We start from the raw sequence: 23,491 nt of genomic DNA on the forward strand, positions 1-23,491 counted from the left end.
AGTCAGGATGGATTTATTACGACAACATTATACTGCTAGTTTGCATATAAAATTGTTCATTGAACTCTACGTTTGCTTTTTTTTGTACTTCTTCTTTTTTCCTGGGAAAAACATACAATTTCGTCGAGTCTTTTAAGCGACGAATTGCGCGAAAATTCCATGATATTCCTCGTTTATCGATAAATCTCATAATAGGATAAAATATTTATCTTCTCTCCCTTTAATCCTTCAAAATTATATTTATTCGAAAATAATAAATAAAGAAGCATCATAAATCCCGGAAAGATATTGCAGAGGATTCAAATTTTACACCATATAAATAAAATTTCTCAAAATCTTCCTCTTTACCTTTTCCATCAACTCTCTAACGATTCCATTCCACTCCTTGGTCTTTGGGTCGTAAACGCCATACATATGATCAGGCACCAGTCTTATGGCGTACTGGAACCCGACTTGACTAGCGATCCACTTGAGCAAATCGATGCAGAATCCCTCGAACCTCGCGTTCCCTGTCAGATTCTTGTCCTCCTTTACCATCACGTATGGTTTTTCCTGCGAGAAATAAGATTCCTTTGATGGATCACGCGAGGCAGAGTGTCGAGGACACGGATGAATACTGATGACGAGAAGGGAACGATGGAAACAGGGAGAAGGACAGACATTTCTCTTTTATCCATGGAGAAAATTCAACGACAAGAACTAGTATCGATGGTATGCTCTGTACTCGGCATCATTGGACGGACTAATGCAAACGATTCTGATGGAAACTTCTAACTCTACCTCGCTTTCTTTTTCTCCCCCTTTTGTTCCTTTCATCTTGAAAATGGAGAGAGGATGAGATCGTCGTATCTCGGCCAACGATTTCTTCCCGACTGAAATTAATTTCTTTCGTGGAAGCAAACTTTATTGATCGCGGATAAACTCGGCGTAAATGTTTAAATGATTGAATATTAACATTAATCGAATTGTCGTATACAATATATATAAAAGAAATATTCTATATCGCGGTGGATGCAGATTTTAATAAAAATTATAGGATAGTTTCGAGTCTAATGTATGCCAATTACAGTTTTTCTTCAATTTAAATGACTTTGGATTATTCATCAGATATAGAATTACTCCAATAATTTCATTTCAAGCAATTTTTTCTTTTTAATTTTCTGTAATAATCTGCTTCCTCTTTTATTTCAAGTCTCTCGATTATTCGTTGTAGATATAACATTACTTTATGATCCTTTAAGGTACACGGTTAATATTCTGTGATGAACAGCAATTCGACAAACGGGTGACACGAGCATTGCGGTAATTACCTCTCTGGTCATAACGACCAGGGTGATATTAGTGGCGCTGGTCTCGTAAAAAGCACCGACGTCGGTCACGTTAACGCCCGATCCGGGCTTCCACTCGCCAACCTTCACCAGCTCCTCCTTCTTTAATTTGAGCAGGTCGAGCTTGAAGTTATTACGCTTCCCTTCGTTGAACTCGATATGTCCGGTTAGGCCGTGTAAACCTGCCTGCGAACAGAAATGTTCGTAACCCTAAATTCCAGTTTAAAATTTATTTTATAGATTTATAATTTGATTCTGAACATTTTTGATCATTAGAAAATTGTTTGGAAAAAAGAAACATTCAGTGATGTGAGGTTTTCCTAATTTGGTTGTTTTAAGGGAGGATGGAAGACGGAATATATTCTTTAGAATAAGGAATAATGTTTCTAGGGTAAATTATGCCCCAAAGAAAAATCTTTAAAATACACAAAGTGAAAGAGAACCGTATCCTATTTGCATCCTCGATATTGTGAATTCTGTATTCTATAATAAATAATGATATATTGCTGAATCACGATTACTCTGTAAATAATGATTTAAAAAAAATGCTAAAAAATAAATGTTGATTGATTTCGAGAGAGATTGGTTTAATTTAAAAAACAAACTTGACTTTCATATATCCACTACATAGAAAACTACTCAAAAAAATTATACTCCTCTTAAAATCAATCAATCACTTTATCAAACAACGAAATCAATTTGTCAATTAATCTGTATTCAAAACATTTTTCATTAAAATTATTATCTATCGAATATATACCCACTCGATATATCTTAAAATGTCTATTTTTATCAGGAGTTAATCAATTTTCAGCAAGTTTTTTCAATTCAATTTTCCTATGTTTTGAAGTACTTTTTCTCGAATCACAGGAAAATATTTTCTCAACATGATGATGAATAAATCAAGTGTCTACTATCTTTCGATACATCGATCGCAACTTGATCAATTCTCCAGAACACAATTACACGATATTAGAGACCGGTGTTGTTTAACGTTCCATCAAATTACGGATCTCTATTCAACGTACCTGTATCCTTTGTTTTCGAATATGTATCATCATCATTCACAAGTGGATTTACACGTGTTATGCTTGTGTCATATTGCCAGTATCATCCAGCAATGTGCAACGATTTCATCACTGTTTATTCTTATCGCGATGATACATTTTAATTCATAATATGCTACAATTTTTAAGAAGGAGAACGAGAAAATCGAAGAAAAATCTATCTTCAAAATGGATGGTAATTGATAAAACAATGGGTGACAATTACAAATATTTTTAGGAATTACCTTTCATAAGCTTTTATAAGCTTTTATCAAAATCCAAGTCGTGGATTGGATATCGTTATTATTATTATTATTTTAATATGACGTTAAAACATTGATAAATAACAGTTCGATCGTTTCTTCTATCTTTGAATCATCCTGATCTTGTCTATATGACACAGAAGAACATTCTCTTGTTAATCATTACCTGAATTTGCTCAATTTGCTTAACATTTTTTTATCTGAAACAGCCATGGACCAAATTCCAACTCATTATCTTTCGATATTTTTATCGGTTGCAGCTCGAGTTCTTTGCCAGAAAATGACATAACCCAATTTCTTTGTCATTTCGACGAGCCATCGTGATACAATTATTTTCATACAGGATAATAAAGATTAAATCTTTTTATTTTGCTGTTGTTTTTGTCGCTCCTTGAAAATTAAAACTACGTACTTTCGAGAATTTTAATTCCTCTTTTTATAAGGTATTTTATGTCAACAAGGGATGCTAATTACAAGAGTCGATATTCTAAATCTTTCGTAATAACGTTTATCGAATCGTTTCGAAACGAACAAGGCCCGGAATAACTAGAATATCCATGTTATAGCGGCTTACGCGATGCTATTCACTGACTTCCTCTGTTAATTGTTTTCGCATCTACACCCACGCTCGTGCCACCCAAAATCGTGGATCCATTTTCACGTACCAACTGTTCTGGAAACGGGAACATGTCGATCTTCGCTTCGCTCGTTTCACATCGATAGATGAAAATATAATGATTATTTATCATTATAATGAAAAGATTTTATAATGGAAATGTAGATATTCTTGTGTAATTACATAGTTAATTATTAATTGTTATATTAATTATTAAGTGAATAGAAGTGTAAAATAATTCCATAATTCATTAATATTGTTCCTTCTAATGGTTTTTATTCTTCTAGACAGAAAGAGACAAATAAATTTTATCGACAAATAACATTTCAAAAGGGAATTATCGAGGATTTAATAATATAATAAAACACAATCGTTCTCGGTGCAGCAACATCAATTGATTAGTATATTTTATGATATTTTCTATGTTTCAAATTTGTTTACAAAAATTTGAAAATATCTCGCGTATCATTCGCCATGATTAATTTAATTGTAGCAAAAATTGCTTAACTAACAGGAAACTTGTCGGTATGAATAAAAATTGAAAGGTTGCTTGAAACAAAGCTGAAACGAAGTTGACTCGATAAAAGCCAGCCAGTGTCACGTACTACAGCGTGTTGAAAAAAGTCGATGATTTAGAAAAGTTTAAAATTGATGCCGTATACAAAAAAAAACTTTGAAGAAGATTGTCAAATTTTCCTTTTCCAGAAACTTATATAAAATTTTCTTTTCCTCTCGTTATTAGATATGGAAAAACTTTATAATAGGCAAGTTATGAATAAGAATACTGGAATAATATACGAAAAAGAAATTATCGTTTTGAATTTTTACAATTTGCATTCCTTGATAGAACATTCTTAAGTAACTTCTGACATAGTTTCGCCTTTTCATGCCGTCTGTCAATACACCGATTTCGAATTTATATTCGAAAAGCAGCAAAGAGAGATCGAAGATCGTAATTCATCCTGTCGTTCAGTTCCAAAAATACCCACCACGTTTTGCATTTCAATTTCAGAATTGTAGATGAAGAGAGATGAGATGGATCATTTCGGTGATTTCGATTGCCTCGATTTTCAATTTTTTCACGTGTTCCATTCGAAAATTCGCGAATTTGAAATTAAATTGAATCTAATATTCGCGTGAATTGAAAAGGAATAACAGGCGATTTTCCTCTTGATCAACCTCGCTCGTATGAAAAATGAGAATTTCTGGCCTAGAGGATGGGTCATTCATCAACTGTTAACAGTGAAAACAAATAATATCGAACGTTTAAACGTTATTTATCGAACAGTTAACAATCAACTTGTCCTCTTATGGAAACGGAAATTCGCGTGACGCTAGTTATTTCTGCGTATCGGTGCGCCAAATTTACTGTTCATTTATCAAGGAACTTGTTTCATTTGCATCGAATATGCGCAGAGCAGTTCATTAATCGATACTCGCCCTCATAACGAACAAATCACACGTTCTGCAATTCCAATTCGATGAATCACATGTGCCACGTGTGTTACGATTTGCTCTTTGTTGCTCTTCGTCACGATCATTCGTAAATTTATATTTGTAACAAGCTTGAAATTGCGATCGAACGTTCCTCTTCTTTTCTTCTTTCATTTTTCCGCGAGTTAAACACAAATGTTTAATAAAATGATATCGTTGAAAGTAAAAAGTCAAAGGAGATTGGAAAATTCGATTATAATTCTCACATTTTTCAATTATATTGCAAAAAGCAATCAGTATATTCGTTATCGTCATGCTTCATCGAAACATATCATATTGTCCCAATATATTCTTCGATTGAATAATTTCATCAATCAATTTAATTTTATAACAGAACAATAAAATTCGCACTATCGAGCGCTGTTTAAACGACACGATGATTGTTCTGCTATATAAATCGTGCATTCAAATTCGCGTTTTCCTTGATTAATTTCCAATCGACGAAGATATAGAAAATCTCGTTCGGTTCGAAACTTCATTCGGTCCAACCAATTGCGATCGAAACGTTCGTGAGTTTCTAGAATTGCGTATTGGTCGAACTAGACGGAAACTTGGAGCATGGAAGCAATATTCACTTAATAAACCCGTCCACGAGTGTTGTCCACGAGGACGTGAGTTGAGATCCATACGAGATCTAACACGTGTTACTCGTGTCACGGTGATAGGACGATCGTGCGGAACTCGAGAGTCGTAGGGCGGACGCAAGCGGAAAACGGAATTGTTCGAATGAATCGCGGGAAATGGACCGTGGAAAGGCGTGCCAAAGAGGACAAAAAGATGTTCACGGAACAGTGTCATGTTTGACCGAAGATATATACCCTCGATGGAAGAAAAGTTGATCAATGGAACGATAAGAAGGGAGCAACGATGAGGGATGGAGGGTGCAGAGGGATGATATTACGTTTGAAAACAATTATCGTGTTTAACGAAATGTGTTAATCCTTTAACAATTTACGATACACATTTGCACGGGTCGTTGATAAATGTTTAAATTGATTTATACGATTAATGAATTACGTGATATATACATGTATTTATGTTTTTCAAATGTGTTCATTGTGAACATTTTTTTTCCAATTTCGCCTCGTTTCGCGCGTTTTATCGTGTTAGATTTCACAGAATAGGATATTTTAATTTAATATTTTATTTTAGGATTGGGAAATTATTTGCACAATTTTTCTTTAGAACAGTACTAATATAAGGAAACAATATTTTATAAATATGAAATATTTACGAAAATATTTTAGTATTTGTTTAAATTTATTTCAAATTTTCTTCATCGTATATTCATATGTATATTGCAAGCAGTGAATACAATTAGGGAGAAACTAATAATAAGAGAAAGACAGGCAGAAGACACGGCCAAAGGACAGGAACGATCCATTCTCTGCAGCTATTTGCTAAATACGCTGTTCAATTATTCATGTGTCAACTGTTTCATCTCTCTGTGCACGTTTGCGGTTTATCGTTGGACGCCTACCAATCTGCTTTCAAGCTCGAGGAATACTTCTGGGCATTTGTCGAGATATCCGCGGTTTTCTTTCCTTGTATTCCTCTCAAGCTTGAAAGCACTGTTTTTTTCCATCATCCATGTGCACTAGGTTCACATAGTTTTCAGAATGACATAACATTTGCATTAAAGATGTCCATCCTTTGTTGTTGTATCTACTGCAATTTTTGCAGTATACACAGTGAAAAATTAGTTATGCATATATAATTGTCCAAGCTTTGTTTTAAAGTCAAAGTTTTATATTGCAGAATTGCATTTCTTTTGCTAATAATTTTCCTTGTTTGAGAATAAATAAATTTAACTGCATGAAAAGTTAAAATCACTTGTTGATCTTGAATATTATATCTGTTGTCTAAATTCTCTTGGCTCTTCTTGGTTGGGCTTATGGTAAGTGCAAGATCCTTAAGAACTTTACAGTTTATAGGGTGAAATATTAAGGCAAACCATAAAAGTTAAGAAATTATAAATGTTTACTTTGTAAAAGCCATTCTGACTGTTTATATCCAGAAAATGAAGAAGCATTAAATTCTTAAAAAAATAACATTTTCTTTCTTCAATTTTTTAAAAATCTTTGACCATATTCTAAACTTTTCCTAACTAGAAATTCTAGCATGACAAATTTTCAATTTTCATTTCAAAAAATTTAATTAGATTATTATTCTCTTTTTTAACTCATTTTTATTTAGGATATTTATCATAAAAGAACAAAGAGATCGATATATCCTGAGGTAAGGTATTTATTTTCACGCTAGGATCAATCATTTTCAATCTGAATTAGGTAGCTCGTCTCTCGTTCGCAAGTTATATGTTGGTATATGCAAATAAATATCGTGGTTGTGTTTCCCGTTCAATATATCAGAGTCCTGACTATCGTTACTATAGGTTAAACATTTTACTCTCTCCATTCCGGGTCGCGCTACCTGGGCACCAAATATTTCGTCTGGTATATTCAACGAACAATCTAATATCATGTTCGACAGCGAGATTTAATCGAAACGATTGGGTTTTCCATTTATAAATTCCTGAATCCGTTTGTTTTTTATTCTCATTCTTTACTGTCAAATAATACAAAATATACTAATATATATTATACTAATAATATAAATCGTAAACGTGATTTTACATATAAAAAAAGGTAAGAAAAAAAAAGAGTTTTTTTCGTTCAAAATTTCATTTGTACATAAAAATTTTTCAAACTTGATTTACTCGAAAAACAAAAGTTTGGAATGAAAAATTTTATTCGTTTTTACTTATTTTTGCATTTATATCAATTTCTTTTTTATTTTTTTTTGTAGATTTACTGGTTGTACTATCAATTGAATAACATCCTATACTTTTACAGAGCAATATTTCAGATCCAAGCACTCGTTACTCGCTCGTTTACTATTCGTCCGTCATATCGGGTGAAAAACAATTTTTCCTAACTCAATCTCCACTCGTTTGCCCAGCCAAACGATACATCTTTCTATCCAGAATAGAAATAATATCTGAGAGCTTTTAAATCTTTGCTAGATCTCTATTCGAGAAACTATGATTTTTTATTACCTCTTCAAGTAAAAATTTCGTGTAAATCGATCGATCCTCTTCAATTTTTGCGTATTCTGAAATGAAAAACGGAATAAAACTCGAGTATGAATAATGAGCAATATTTATTCTTTGATCGAAGTTCGTATTTTTTGCACCGATCTTCGAACACCGAAAAAGTCATTTTTCTCACTTAGAAGTGCTCAAGAAAGTTTCCAAACTTCTTTGCCTGCTCTTCTGTTCATGCCAGACATATCCTGTGGATCAGGATTTGTTTCTTATTTATGCGGCTGAATGCAATTAAGGAGAGTCTAGGTCGATTTAGTTTTTATCACTGCAATTTAGATCGTAAATCATACGTATTTTTTAGATATATATATATAAAGAATATTTTATTTGAATATTCTCGGGAATATTTGATTTTAATTCATCAATGCATAATGTGTTGAAATCTTACATTATTAACCATTATCATCATTATTTTATTATTATTGATAATATTATTGATACTTCGTTATTAATATGTTAACACGTTAAAATCGGTTTATTAGCGTTACTATCCTCATTGTCATTATTAATTTATGAATTATATTCTTCGCCATTATACTCTGATCTACGTCAAATTACTAATTATTAACGGTTTCGTAATTCTATATCAACATAACTAAATTGAGATTAACAATCTGTCTACCCCGAAGCGATCCATGAGTGAAACAACTAACTGGAAATCATATATTGCTACAAATCTCTTAATTAACCTGAATTTCGAGTTTATGGTTCATTAACTGCACTTCACCTCTTAATGGAATGGCATCTGCCAGAGAATGTTTATAAACTCGAGTTTTTCAAATCACTTTGAAGATGATGCTTTCGACGATAAAAATAATAAAAATGGAAAATTTAACGTATGATTGCTTCATAAATTACGAATAAGAGGTGGAAGCACGAGGCTGGAACACGATTTGTCGGCCGAGTCGAGTGCTCGTTAAAGGAGTTTCATTCGTAAAATATCGTGCGATATACAGCTCAAACGTATCGTTGAAATTTATGCGATGTATGTACTTGATTATTTGGATCGAACCTCTGTTTGACAATTGATCTTTCGATTTCTCTTCTGATATACGATATAGGGAATAACGGTATTGATCAACGAATTGAATTGGAAGAAAATTATTACCAAAGATTGTTCCCATTATAAATGTATCAATCGTTTCCAAATATGATGCAATTGCTAATGAAAAAAAAAGAAAAAAGATTTCGTGGATTATGAGAAAAATATGTAATAAATATATAATGTGATGCACATTGGCTTCAAGATTTGAGATTTTTAATTTAAAGTAAAGGTGAAATAAAAATAATCTGAATATATGAATTAATATATGATTATCTAAACTATTATTGAAAATCATTACATTTATTTAAATTTATAATGTATAGTAATATAATAGATATAATATAAATGAGAATATATTTTGTATTTTTAATAGAATAAAAAATAAAAAATTTATTAAATAAATATTATTTGTATTTGCTTGAAAAATTGCTTAAAAATTAAATTTATTAAACAAATTTATTAAGTAAATATTATTTGTATTTGCTTGAAAAATTGCTTAAAAATTAAAAAATATTCGATACATTGTTATTTTATAAAATTATTTTAAAATAATACTTAATTAAACTAAATTTTATTTAAAAATTTATACTAAAATATAAATTTGATATATTGAATGATATATTGAAAGTTATACTAAAAGTATAAACAAAAATTATTAGGATTGTATTAAAAATAAAATTATATATATTAGAAAGCAATATCAAATTAAGAACAGTTCTTATTTAGCATATAATTGTATAAAGATTTTCATGTATAAATTTATAATTAAAGTATTTTATTGTACTTCAATTTTCGCGCGATTGAAGCATAGGGAATAGTATTAAATAACCAATTAGAAAGCAGCTTCGGCCCAGGAGCTAGGACGAAATACATATGGCGTCAGTCTGTCAAGAATCGTAAAGAGAGATACACGTTAGAGGTAGATAATTATTAAATATTTGATATCATGATATAATTTATAGATTATTAGTGGTTTTATTTAATTAATTTTATTTAATTAATATGTGTATGTTTAATTATTTATTAAATATTATTATATTGTAAAAGTGAATTATTTTTCGTATTTTTATTGTTCTTTATTGCTCATTAATTTGAGTGCACATTTATCGGTAATTTGTATTATTAAGCATTTAAAGTTGAATTTAAATTATTACTTTATTTCAATATTATTTTAATTTCACATATTTATTTTCTGACTTTTATTTATACAAATTATTGTTTAAATAATGAAATAGCTTTGAAAATACAATAGGTTAGGTACTTATTATATTTATGCAAACGTTGTAAAATTTCGCATTTTAACAATAAATATTTTAATAATAAACGTATAATATTTAATATAAATTAATAAATTTTTATATCTCTATATATATCTTTCTTTCCTTTCTTTAATTCACATAAAACTAAAAACATATAGATCAAATAATTTAAATCAATTATATTTTATACATATTTTCATATATTTCTATCGTAATTGCGTCTATTCATATTTTTTTTCTAAGTATTTTCCTAAGATTTTGATGTATAAATTTATAATTAAAGTATTTCGTTGTATTTCAATTTTCGCGCGATTGAAGTATAGGGAACAGTATTATTCTAACCAATCAGAAAACCGCTAAGGCCCCAGTAACTAAACGAAATGCATATGGCGTCAGTCTGTTGGCAAGAATCGTAAAGAGAGTACACGTTACAACGCCACGCGTATATAATTATTAATTATTGATATTGTGATATAATTTGTAAACTGTTAGTGTTTTTATTTAATTAATTTGTGCGTGTTTAATCATTTATTAAGTATTATTGTGTCAAAATTGAATTGTTTTTTGTACTTTTTATCCTCCTTTGATACCCACTCATTTGAGTGAAACGGTTACCGGTAGTTTGTATTATATATAAGCATTTGAAGTCGAATTAATTTTAAATTTAATTATTATTTTATTTCAATATCACTTTAATTTCATATATGACTTTTATTTGTGTAAATTATTGTTTAATTATTGGAATAGCTACGAAAACGCAATAAACGTGGTAAGATTTTTCATTTTAACAAAAAAACGTATAATAATTAATATAATTTTTATATATATATCTTTTTTTAATTTTTTTAATTCATATGAAAGTAAAAACAATAGATTAAATAGTTTAAATAAATTATATTTTATAAATATTTCCATATATTTCTTCCGTAATTGCGTCTATTCGTACATTCGTACTATTTTTGTTTTTATTTTACGTTCGAGGCTGAGAATGTTTTTTTGTAAGTCAACGTTCCAAGAAAACTGACGATGTATTTCTTCCTTTGTTTTTATTACGTTCAAGGCGAAAAATATTTACAATATAATCGTCGCAAAAGATTATTAGTCGCATTCGTAGAGTACGTTCGATACACACATATATCGATTTGTTGCCAAACTTCGAACGTTTACCTTAATCCAATTCGATAATCGAACTCGCGGTACGAGGTATCAGTCTATAATCGAAAGTCGTAGTGTGTGGACGTTTCGTTTCAAGTGCGTGATTAATCTATTGCGTAATACATTTTTTTCTGTAATTATTCTTTTATTTTTCGCGTATATATTGTTTAATTAATATATTTGTTCAATAATTTTGTGAATTTTATTATAATTAATAATTTCTTGAAGAATAATTATTAGATTTTCTTTAATAACGTATCTTATTGTCAGTGTTATTAGTGAAATAGACGCCATTAATTTCTATAACGAAATTTGAGTTTGATTTGGCTTTATTTGGTTCTATAAAAAGATTTTATGACCTTGTTTCATTATCATTCGTTTTAATTTCATGTATTTTCTAAGAATTTAATTATTTTTGTGCAGATTTGTGATCGACTACTTAGATTGTCTACAAGGAGAAGAAAAGAAATTTCAATATGGACGCCATTAACGACCGTTTGATGTCAACCAATCAGAGAAACGGTAACATTTGATTTTTCGTATCAAAAGTATATGCATTTTTATTTTCTTTTTATTGAATTTCAACGATATTTATTTATTAAGTAACTCATAACAGCGATATATAAATCATTAAAAATATGACGAAAATAGAAAAGATCGAATAAATTATATTTTTATTTCGGATGTCAAATTTTTTTTTATAAATAAATTTATTCTTTCATTATCTCTTAATTCAGAATTTTTAAAAATATAAATATATTTATAACAAATGCTCGATAGAAAAAAGAAATAAAATATCGAAAGAATATTTTGTTTCTTTATCCTATACCCATTTAATACAATTTTTCTTTCAGAAAATTGTGACTGCGTGCAATGCAGTCAATAGAGTCAGTGTTTGTTTCGTAATGGTATTTTAAGTATTTTTTTAGAACATAACTGTTCTAATTCAATTTAATTTTAATAATCAGTCGCGAAATTAGAGTCAGTGTTTGTTCGTCGATTATAATTATAGTTTATTATTCTTATTATTATTTTAATATTCGGTTTGAGATAGAGTCAGTTTTTCAAGAAAATAAGGCGATCATCCATCACGCGAAGAGGTAATTATTTTTATATTTTCTACTTATTTTAATTCTTTCAATAGAATTGTGTTTTAATTATAATGTTCCATATGTTACAGTTTCCATTTCCTGATTATTTGGCGATGATATTCTATGAGAGCAGATTCTTCGCATCATTGGTGAGTCGCATGATTTTATGTTCCTCTGATTACTCAATCATGTCGTAGGATGAAAGATCCGAATCGACACGAGTAATTGGTTGTATACGTAGATCTTTGCACGAGCACAGTGACCACGGGTATATATGTATATACCCGTGAATAGTAACATTTCTTTTTCTTGTGTTTTATTTATTAGATCAGGATAGGTCTTCTTGTATATTAATGCTTTTAAATATTAATAATTTTTAATAATATTAGTTCATTATCTAAAAATAAATTATTATAATCTATTAAAATATATTTACAAACGTCAAATATTAACATTAAATATATGTATATATATAAATTAAATAAATAGTAAAGATAATAGTTTTATTTCTCTTATTTAAAAATATATCAAATATTGTATGCAAGAAGACACTTCGCGACAGGTAGATTTTTAAATCAAAGCTACAAGTTTTGAATATTTCTTTTATATTTCTGAAAAAGTGCTTTGATAAAGAAATCGCCTGAGGTTATTCTTACTAATAAATATATTATGAAAATAATAATATAAATGTATTTCAATGTAGAGTCAATTATTTACTATTAATTCTCAAAATAAATTTCTTATTTATTGTTTCTACATTTTTACTTTTTAAAATTAATAAGAATTCATTATATTTGTAAATTAAATTTATTAAAGCTTGAAATAAAATAAATAGATCTTGAATTGAAGAATATTAGTTCGTTAGATATGCTAATATCTTTTTTTAGCTCAGGATTTTCAGATTTAACCCTTTCCATGTCCATTGCCAGGATCTCATTCACGTGCCCCGGTGCTACTTGGGTGAGAGAAAGGCAATGGGCATGATGAATCTAGTTCATAAGTTTATAATAATTTTTCAGCGACTGACGATGTGTTAGTGAATCGTGCACGACGTATTTTCCACATTGTGTGTGTGTGGTTAGGTTGTGGAATTGCGTCGTTTATTATTCCATGCAATATAGCATGATATATTTACATGTAATCTCATAATTTCCAATAACTTACATGCAATATTGTAAATTTTACTGCCAAATGCCGATAACGATATTAAATATTACTATTTTAGTAATTGAATACTTTCAAAAAACATATATTTTTGTGGATAAATATTGAATTAATTAATACGTGTTTTTATCGCAATGGTCTCTAGCCATCGTCAGTCGATTTCAGGGAAATGGTACGTAAACTTAGAGTGTGAGAGTAGTGTGCCAAGCTCGGGTGTCGGAGGTGTCCCGGGACACTTTCCCTAGTGTAGGCTTTTGCGCCCGAGTATTATGCGTGAGAATCGTGGAATGAATGTGTTGGTATGCCCGTTTTGCCATTTTTTAAATATAGGGCTAGGTAGGATAGGTAGTATACTTCTGGTATGCCTGTTAAATATAAGTAGGTAGGGCCGGGCAGGTTGTCACAGTCTCTGATCGGGTAGGCGCGTTTTCGCGTGACAATCTGTTTCAGGAAATAAAATTTGATAAATCGATGGTGAAGCTGAGATGAACGGAGAAATGCCATTTGTCTCTGGCTTTGCTGATCGATTTTTCGAATTCCGCGGTCGCGATCGTGATTTGGTTCCGAAACGAACGTTGCGCTCGAGATTCTGCACATGTATGAACAATGATCATTTCGATCATTAGTCGTCCATGTGCTAGTTTCCGCGATTTAGTCTTTTTTTTATTTCTTTTTTTGTTTACGATTAGCGAATCTCGAGCCTAGATTTAAGTTTCAGCGGGCATTGCGCCCGAAGGAGGAAGACCGAAGAGGCCCGACAAACTGTCACGAAGAGGGCTGCAACGAATGGCTTCTCATTTTTTGGATTTTCTTTGGTCCAAAGAATGGGAAGTCATTGTTACTATTTTGTCACTGTGCTCGTTTTAGTAATACGTAGTATTTGTTGTTGTATTGTCTGGCCGATTGCATGCTGGCCCACCAGATCCAGTCATCATGGGCATCGCGATTTTTTATTAGTGTTGCGATAAATTAATAACGGGTTGAATTAGTGTTGCGATAAAATAATGATCGCGTTTCTTAATAGTGTTGCGTTGTAAAAAATATCGCGATTGCTTTAATTATTTTAATTATGAATTAGTCTATTATTTTATTATATTTTTTTTATTTCATCTTGCATTTATTCTAGCGATTTATAGTGTCAGAATATTTGAAATAGCTTTTTATTTGTAGAAAATATTAATAATAAATTTTAAAAAATAGTGTTGCGTTAACAAATGATCGGGTTGTTTAAAGTAATGTTCCGTTTTACGAATTGCCCATATTTCTTCCACTTTAATTGTGGAAATGTGCTGCTCCTGAATCACCTATTGCAGTTAAGAAATTGCACAAGAGTGGTTACAACGGCAGACTCTGGATATGACTGCAATCTTTCGCTATTAGTGTTGCGTATAATAAAACACGAGTGCATAAATTAGTTTAATAGAATTTCGTAAATTAAAATACTGATGATAAATCCGCGAATTTTTTATGTTTTTATTTTTTTTATTTTTATTTTTATTTTTATTTTTATTGGATTGTGTTGCAAATAATACAATAAAGCACTCTTCGTGTTTTTTTTTTTTGGAAATTTTAGAATATTAGCGTTGCGAAATATAAAAAATAATCCACTCACGGTTTGTTCGGATTTATATTGAGTGGATAATTATTTTGGTAACCCTTCTGGTTATTTTTATTTATTTTTTCTTTTCAGCATCCTTTCATCAAGAGCATTTATTATTAAAAGTATTGTTAAAGAATATTTTTTTTTCTTACGGATTTTTCAGATATCTTTCATTTTGAATTAATTAACAATATTTTAATAATTTAATTGATGAAAGGAAAATAGAAAAAAGAAATAAAATATTGAAATAATATTTTGTTTCTTTACTTCATGCCCATTTAATACAACTTTTCTTTCAGAAAATTATGACCATGTGGAATGCGGTCAGTTGTTAAAATGATATTTTAAGTATTTTTTTGGAATGTAGCTGTTTCAATTCTACTTAATTATAATAGTTAATCGCAAAATTAGAATCAATATTTGTTCGTCGATTATAAATTATTAATATAATTAATAGTCTTTTATTTTTATTGTTTTTTATTTTAATCTTCGAGATAGAGTTAATGCTTTTACAAAATAGAATCAGTGTTTCTCAAGAGAATAAGACGATCTTCCATCACACGAAGAGGTAATTATTTTTATATTTTTTCCGTTTATTTCAATTTTTTGAAAATATAATTGAAAAATATGAATTGTGTTTTAATTATAATGTTTTATATTTTGTTACAGTTTCTATTTCCTGATGATGATATTGGATAATGACATTGTATGAGTCATATTAATACAGATTCTTCGCATCATTGGTAAGTTGCATACATTTATGTTCTTCTGATTTTTCAATCATGTTGTAAAATGAAAGATCCGAATCGATACGAATGATTGATAGAATTTTGCAGAAACACAATGATCACGGACATTTGTTATACTAATAAATAATAGTATTTGTTTTTTTCTGTTTTATGTATTACATAGTTTTTAATTTTTAATTGATGTTATTGTTAAAATAAACTGAAACAAATAATCATCATGATACGAAAACGAAATATACGCAAACAACTGCAAAATTGTATCATTATACTTCCTATTATTTTTTAATTATCTTATAAACATAATATTTTGCGAATAACATACGAAGTAAAATCTTTTTTAAGATATATTTTTATAAAATTATTTTAAAATAATATTTGATTAAAGAAAATTTTATTTTATATATTATTAATTTTAGAAAATTTATATTGAAACAATTATTAGAGTTATTAAATTACAATTATATTAGAAATAGATTTTCTTATATTAGAAAGCAATGTGAAATTAGAATTAAACGTAATTTTCTTATTGTATTTTTTTTCTAAGTATTTTCCTAAGATTTTAATGTATAAATTTATAATTAAAGTATTTCGTTGTATTTCAATTTTCGCGCGATTGAAGTATAGGGAACAGTATTATTCTAACCAATCAGAAAGCCGCTAAGGCCCCAGTAACTAAACGAAATGCATATGGCGTCAGTCTGTTGGCAAGAATCGTAAAGAGAGTACACGTTACAACGCCACGGGTATATAATTATTAATTATTGATATTGTGGTATAATTTGTAAACTGTTAGTGTTTTTATTTAATTAATTTGTGCGTGTTTAATCATTTATTAAGTATTATTGTGTCAAAATTGAATTGTTTTTTGTACTTTTTATCCTCCTTTGATACCCATTCATTTGAGTGTAACGGTTACCGGTAGTTTGTATTATATACAAGCATTTGAAGTCGAATTAATTTTAAATTTAATTATTATTTTATTTCAATATCACTTTAATTTCATATATGAATTTTATTTGTGTAAATTATTGTTTAATTATTGGAATAGCTACGAAAACGCAATAAACGTGGTAAGATTTTTCATTTTAACAAAAAAACGTATAATAATTAATATAATTTTTATATATATATCTTTTTTTAATTTTTTTAATTCATATGAAAGTAAAAACAATAGATTAAATAGTTTAAATAAATTATATTTTATAAATATTTCCATATATTTCTTCCGTAATTGCGTCTATTCGTACATTCGTACTATTTTTGTTTTTATTTTACGTTCGAGGCTGAGAATGTTTTTTTGTAAGTCAACGTTCTAAGAAAACTGACGATGTATTTCTTCCTTTGTTTTTATTACGTTCAAGGCGAAAAATATTTACAATATAATCGTCGCAAAAGATTATTAGTCGCATTCGTAGAGTACGTTCGATACACACACATATATCGATTTGTTGCCAAACTTCGAACGTTTACCTTAATCCAATTCGATAATCGAACTCGCGGTACGAGGTATCAGTCTATAATCGAAAGTCGTAGTGTGTGGACGTTTCGTTTCAAGTGCGTGATTAATCTATTGCGTAATACATTTTTTTCTGTAATTATTCTTTTATTTTTCGCGTATATATTGTTTAATTAATATATTTGTTGAATAATTTTGTGAATTTTATTATAATTAATAATTTCTTGAAGAATAATTATTAGATTTTCTTTAATAAACGTATCTTATTGTCAGTGTTATTAGTGAAATAGACGCCATTAATTTCTATAACGAAATTTGAGTTTGATTTGGCTTTATTTGGTTCTATAAAAAGATTTTATGACCTTGTTTCATTATCATTCGTTTTAATTTCATGTATTTTCTAAGAATTTAATTATTTTTGTGCAGATTTGTGATCGACTACTTAGATTGTCTACAAGGAGAAGAAAAGAAATTTCAATATGGACGCCATTAACGACCGTTTGATGTCAACCAATCAGAGAAACGGTAACATTTGATTTTTCGTATCAAAAGTATATGCATTTTTATTTTCTTTTTATTGAATTTCAACGATATTTATTTATTAAGTAACTCATAACAGCGATATATAAATCATTAAAAATATGACGAAAATAGAAAAGATCGAATAAATTATATTTTTATTTCGGATGTCAAATTTTTTTTTATAAATAAATTTATTCTTTCATTATCTCTTAATTCAGAATTTTTAAAAATATAAATATATTTATAACAAATGCTCGATAGAAAAAAGAAATAAAATATCGAAAGAATATTTTGTTTCTTTATCCTATACCCATTTAATACAATTTTTCTTTCAGAAAATTGTGACTGCGTGCAATGCAGTCAATAGAGTCAGTGTTTGTTTCGTAATGGTATTTTAAGTATTTTTTTAGAACATAACTGTTCTAATTCAATTTAATTTTAATAATCAGTCGCGAAATTAGAGTCAGTGTTTGTTCGTCGATTATAATTATAGTTTATTATTCTTATTATTATTTTAATATTCGGTTTGAGATAGAGTCAGTTTTTCAAGAAAATAAGGCGATCATCCATCACGCGAAGAGGTAATTATTTTTATATTTTCTACTTATTTTAATTCTTTCAATAGAATTGTGTTTTAATTATAATGTTCCATATGTTACAGTTTCCATTTCCTGATTATTTGGCGATGATATTCTATGAGAGCAGATTCTTCGCATCATTGGTGAGTCGCATGATTTTATGTTCCTCTGATTACTCAATCATGTCGTAGGATGAAAGATCCGAATCGACACGAGTAATTGGTTGTATACGTAGATCTTTGCACGAGCACAGTGACCACGGGTATATATGTATATACCCGTGAATAGTAACATTTCTTTTTCTTGTGTTTTATTTATTAGATCAGGATAGGTCTTCTTGTATATTAATGCTTTTAAATATTAATAATTTTTAATAATATTAGTTCATTATCTAAAAATAAATTATTATAATCTATTAAAATATATTTACAAACGTCAAATATTAACATTAAATATATGTATATATATAAATTAAATAAATAGTAAAGATAATAGTTTTATTTCTCTTATTTAAAAATATATCAAATATTGTATGCAAGAAGACACTTCGCGACAGGTAGATTTTTAAATCAAAGCTACAAGTTTTGAATATTTCTTTTATATTTCTGAAAAAGTGCTTTGATAAAGAAATCGCCTGAGGTTATTCTTACTAATAAATATATTATGAAAATAATAATATAAATGTATTTCAATGTAGAGTCAATTATTTACTATTAATTCTCAAAATAAATTTCTTATTTATTGTTTCTACATTTTTACTTTTTAAAATTAATAAGAATTCATTATATTTGTAAATTAAATTTATTAAAGCTTGAAATAAAATAAATAGATCTTGAATTGAAGAATATTAGTTCGTTAGATATGCTAATATCTTTTTTTAGCTCAGGATTTTCAGATTTAACCCTTTCCATGTCCATTGCCAGGATCTCATTCACGTGCCCCGGTGCTACTTGGGTGAGAGAAAGGCAATGGGCATGATGAATCTAGTTCATAAGTTTATAATAATTTTTCAGCGACTGACGATGTGTTAGTGAATCGTGCACGACGTATTTTCCACATTGTGTGTGTGTGGTTAGGTTGTGGAATTGCGTCGTTTATTATTCCATGCAATATAGCATGATATATTTACATGTAATCTCATAATTTCCAATAACTTACATGCAATATTGTAAATTTTACTGCCAAATGCCGATAACGATATTAAATATTACTATTTTAGTAATTGAATACTTTCAAAAAACATATATTTTTGTGGATAAATATTGAATTAATTAATACGTGTTTTTATCGCAATGGTCTCTAGCCATCGTCAGTCGATTTCAGGGAAATGGTACGTAAACTTAGAGTGTGAGAGTAGTGTGCCAAGCTCGGGTGTCGGAGGTGTCCCGGGACACTTTCCCTAGTGTAGGCTTTTGCGCCCGAGTATTATGCGTGAGAATCGTGGAATGAATGTGTTGGTATGCCCGTTTTGCCATTTTTAAATATAGGGCTAGGTAGGATAGGTAGTATACTTCTGGTATGCCTGTTAAATATAAGTAGGTAGGGCCGGGCAGGTTGTCACAGTCTCTGATCGGGTAGGCGCGTTTTCGCGTGACAATCTGTTTCAGGAAATAAAATTTGATAAATCGATGGTGAAGCTGAGATGAACGGAGAAATGCCATTTGTCTCTGGCTTTGCTGATCGATTTTTCGAATTCCGCGGTCGCGATCGTGATTTGGTTCCGAAACGAACGTTGCGCTCGAGATTCTGCACATGTATGAACAATGATCATTTCGATCATTAGTCGTCCATGTGCTAGTTTCCGCGATTTAGTCTTTTTTTTATTTCTTTTTTTGTTTACGATTAGCGAATCTCGAGCCTAGATTTAAGTTTCAGCGGGCATTGCGCCCGAAGGAGGAAGACCGAAGAGGCCCGACAAACTGTCACGAAGAGGGCTGCAACGAATGGCTTCTCATTTTTTGGATTTTCTTTGGTCCAAAGAATGGGAAGTCATTGTTACTATTTTGTCACTGTGCTCGTTTTAGTAATACGTAGTATTTGTTGTTGTATTGTCTGGCCGATTGCATGCTGGCCCACCAGATCCAGTCATCATGGGCATCGCGATTTTTTATTAGTGTTGCGATAAATTAATAACGGGTTGAATTAGTGTTGCGATAAAATAATGATCGCGTTTCTTAATAGTGTTGCGTTGTAAAAAATATCGCGATTGCTTTAATTATTTTAATTATAAATTAGTCTATTAGTTTATTATATTTTTTTTATTTTATCTTGCATTTATTCTAGCGATTTATTGTGTCAGAATATTTGAAGTAGCTTTTTATTTGTAGAAAATATTAATAGTAAATTTTAAAAAATAGTGTTGCGTTAACAAATGATCGGGTTGTTTAAAGTAATGTTCCGTTTACGAATTGCCCATATTTCTTCCACTTGAATTGTGGAAATGTGCTGCTCCTGAATCACCTATTGCAGTTAAGAAACTGCACAAGAGTGGTTACAACGGCAGTCTCTGTATATGACTGCAATCTTTCGCTATTAGTGTTGCGTATAATAATACACGAGTGCATAAATTAGTTTAATAGAATTTCGTAAATTAAAATACTGATGATAAATCCGCGAATTTTTTATGTTTTTATTTTTTTTATTTTTATTTTTATTTTTATTGGATTGTGTTGCAAATAATACAATAAAGCACTCTTCGTGTTTTTTTTTTTGGAAATTTTAGAATATTAGCGTTGCGAGATATAAAAAATAATCCACTCACGGTTTGTTCGGATTTATATTGAGTGGATAATTATTTTGGTAACCCTTCTGGTTACTTTTATTTATTTTTTCTTTTCAGCATCCTTTCATCAAGAGCATTTGTTATTAAAAATATTGTTAAAATAGTATTTTTTTTGTGTTGATAGATAGACATAATAGTTTTTTGATTTGAGTTACTTAACAATATTTTATTAATGTTTGTAATAGTTTGATTAATGTTTCTTTTTTCAGATATGAATTATTTTTTAATTACTAATTGAAATTGAGTTTGTTACAGGTATGAATTGAAGAAAATCCGAGAAAAAGGAGAAGATTTTTGATTTTTATTTGCTAGAAATTACTTATTTGTTAAATTTTACTAATTTTGTTACATAATCTGTTTCAGGAATCAGTTTTCGATGGAGTGGAACAAAGAATATGTATAGGTTTTTGATAGATGTGTTCTTCCTCTTAGTAAGAGATATCCTTAACTTTCCTATTCTTTATAATTCGAAGTTTTCCAAAACAATCTAAAACAAACTCCTTTTCAATCATGAATCGTTTGTCATCCCTGATCTTTCTAATTCTAAACTGTCAAATCTTTAGTTAATCTAATTTGATAGTTGCGACTTCATTCACTAACTTTTCTTATTTGCATTTATTTCCTTATTTTTTTGAGATTACGTCGTGTTCTAATGTAAATAGAGTTATAAAAAGAAAAGTCTTTTAATCTTTTGATAGGCAAGTTTTATAAATAAAATATTTAATTCCTAAATATATGAAAGATTTTTAATATAGGTAGAGAATGTTTTGTGTTTCAGTGTTGTTATATTTTAGTGTTGTATTTAAATTTATTTCATTTATTTCCTTCGTAGGAAGAAGATATTAGATTATAAAAAAATATTGATTAAATAAAATATATTATAATATATTATATTTATATCTAAATATATATATAATATAATATATTTAAGTGCATGCATAATCTAATAATTAAGTAGATAGAGTAGATGGACAAAATAGTGTAGTGCTTTGTGGGAAGCTTATTTCGCTTATATTCTTTTTTTCTTTTATGCTTTTAATTATCAATTATTTTTCATTTCCATTATGATGAAAATGAAAAATATTGATAAAATGTCTCGCAATTTAGATTTTATTTTCAGATTTAAGTTTCATTTCCGTTATAATTTTTTTTTTTTTGCTAATTGTGTTGCACAACGATCAAAAGTTTGAACGTTTTGCAAAAGAAAAATTTATTTATTTGAAAATAAATAAATTTTTATATAAGAGACGAATGGAACAGGTTATCGCAGTCGTGATAGATTTGGAATTTATACAATCTCAGTTAGAAATTATAGTATAGAAATTATTATTAAATATACAATATATAATTATATCATTGTGTAATTAATAACAGTGATATAATTATAAGAAATAATGTGATCTAATTAGTTATGTTCGTAATTTTATTTTTCGTAAAAAGTTTATCGAGATAATGGGGGGATTTCTCAGTTCAACTCCTCATTTCCTTCGTAATTCCTTCGTAATTCCTAATTTGATACAAAAATTTGTTGCATTATTTTATGAATTCTTCAAAAATTTCTTTGCTTGGTCGAGCAATTGATACTTTTTATTCTTGTATTTCATCTCCTTTATTATCCACGTTTCATCACTATTAAAACTTTCCATTGTTCTATCTAATTGCTCGTGTTGCGCATTGCGGTCTCGCTAGTAAGCGAATTCGATAATCAAAAATTATAGAACGTACGTACGGCGTTAATGTAGTTGTAAAGGGACAAACCATCGTCCCAAGGCTCCTCTTTTTCACATGATAAATTGGCGGGCCTCAGGTCGTGGCTTCGATCCAATGCCGCCAAACCGTGTGCGAAAACCTGCACACTGTCGTACACCAAAGCTGGTTCTGCCTGAAACATACGTGTTTTCCCCTCGTGTGAAAAGTTGCTCGTATCTATTTATCACGATCTTTCTCCTTATCCGACCCAATTTCGCGTAAATCGATTTTAGAGAAAGTTTATTGGACAAATGGTATAATAAACTGTATCAAAGTTTCTCTGCAGATTCAAAAGAGAAGTTTTACTTTGTAAAGTCAATTGTCGATTCTTGCCTCGAATCTCATAATTTACGAACAATAAAAAGCTACGAAGAAGTGCAAAGAAACGCAGAACGATTTTATTCATTATTTTAAATCGCTCTTCGATCTGTTATTAAAAATTTATCAAAACTATGTCGGTAAATTTCTCGGTGAAAAGTCGAATCGATTGT

The 23,491-nt window shown here is 29.3% G+C and overlaps 1 protein-coding gene across 13 annotated transcripts in view; it reads right to left on the reverse strand.

Moving 5' to 3' along the window:
* Positions 1 to 23,491, reverse strand: part of LOC108003470 (glutamate receptor ionotropic, kainate 2) — a 225,085-nt gene that overhangs the window by 27,136 nt on the left and 174,458 nt on the right. For all 13 annotated transcript variants that reach the window (XM_062073630.1, XM_062073629.1, XM_062073631.1 and 10 more), the window contains exons 8-10: positions 22,981 to 23,133; positions 1,311 to 1,514; positions 349 to 552 (exon numbers count right to left, since the gene is read on the reverse strand). In XM_062073630.1, the coding sequence (XP_061929614.1) occupies positions 349 to 552; positions 1,311 to 1,514; positions 22,981 to 23,133 (561 nt within the window). The remainder of the gene's footprint in view (positions 1 to 348; positions 553 to 1,310; positions 1,515 to 22,980; positions 23,134 to 23,491) is intronic.

This window comes from Apis cerana, linkage group LG4 (assembly GCF_029169275.1).
Source record: "Apis cerana isolate GH-2021 linkage group LG4, AcerK_1.0, whole genome shotgun sequence".
In the NCBI taxonomy this organism is placed as follows: Eukaryota; Metazoa; Arthropoda; class Insecta; order Hymenoptera; family Apidae; genus Apis; species Apis cerana.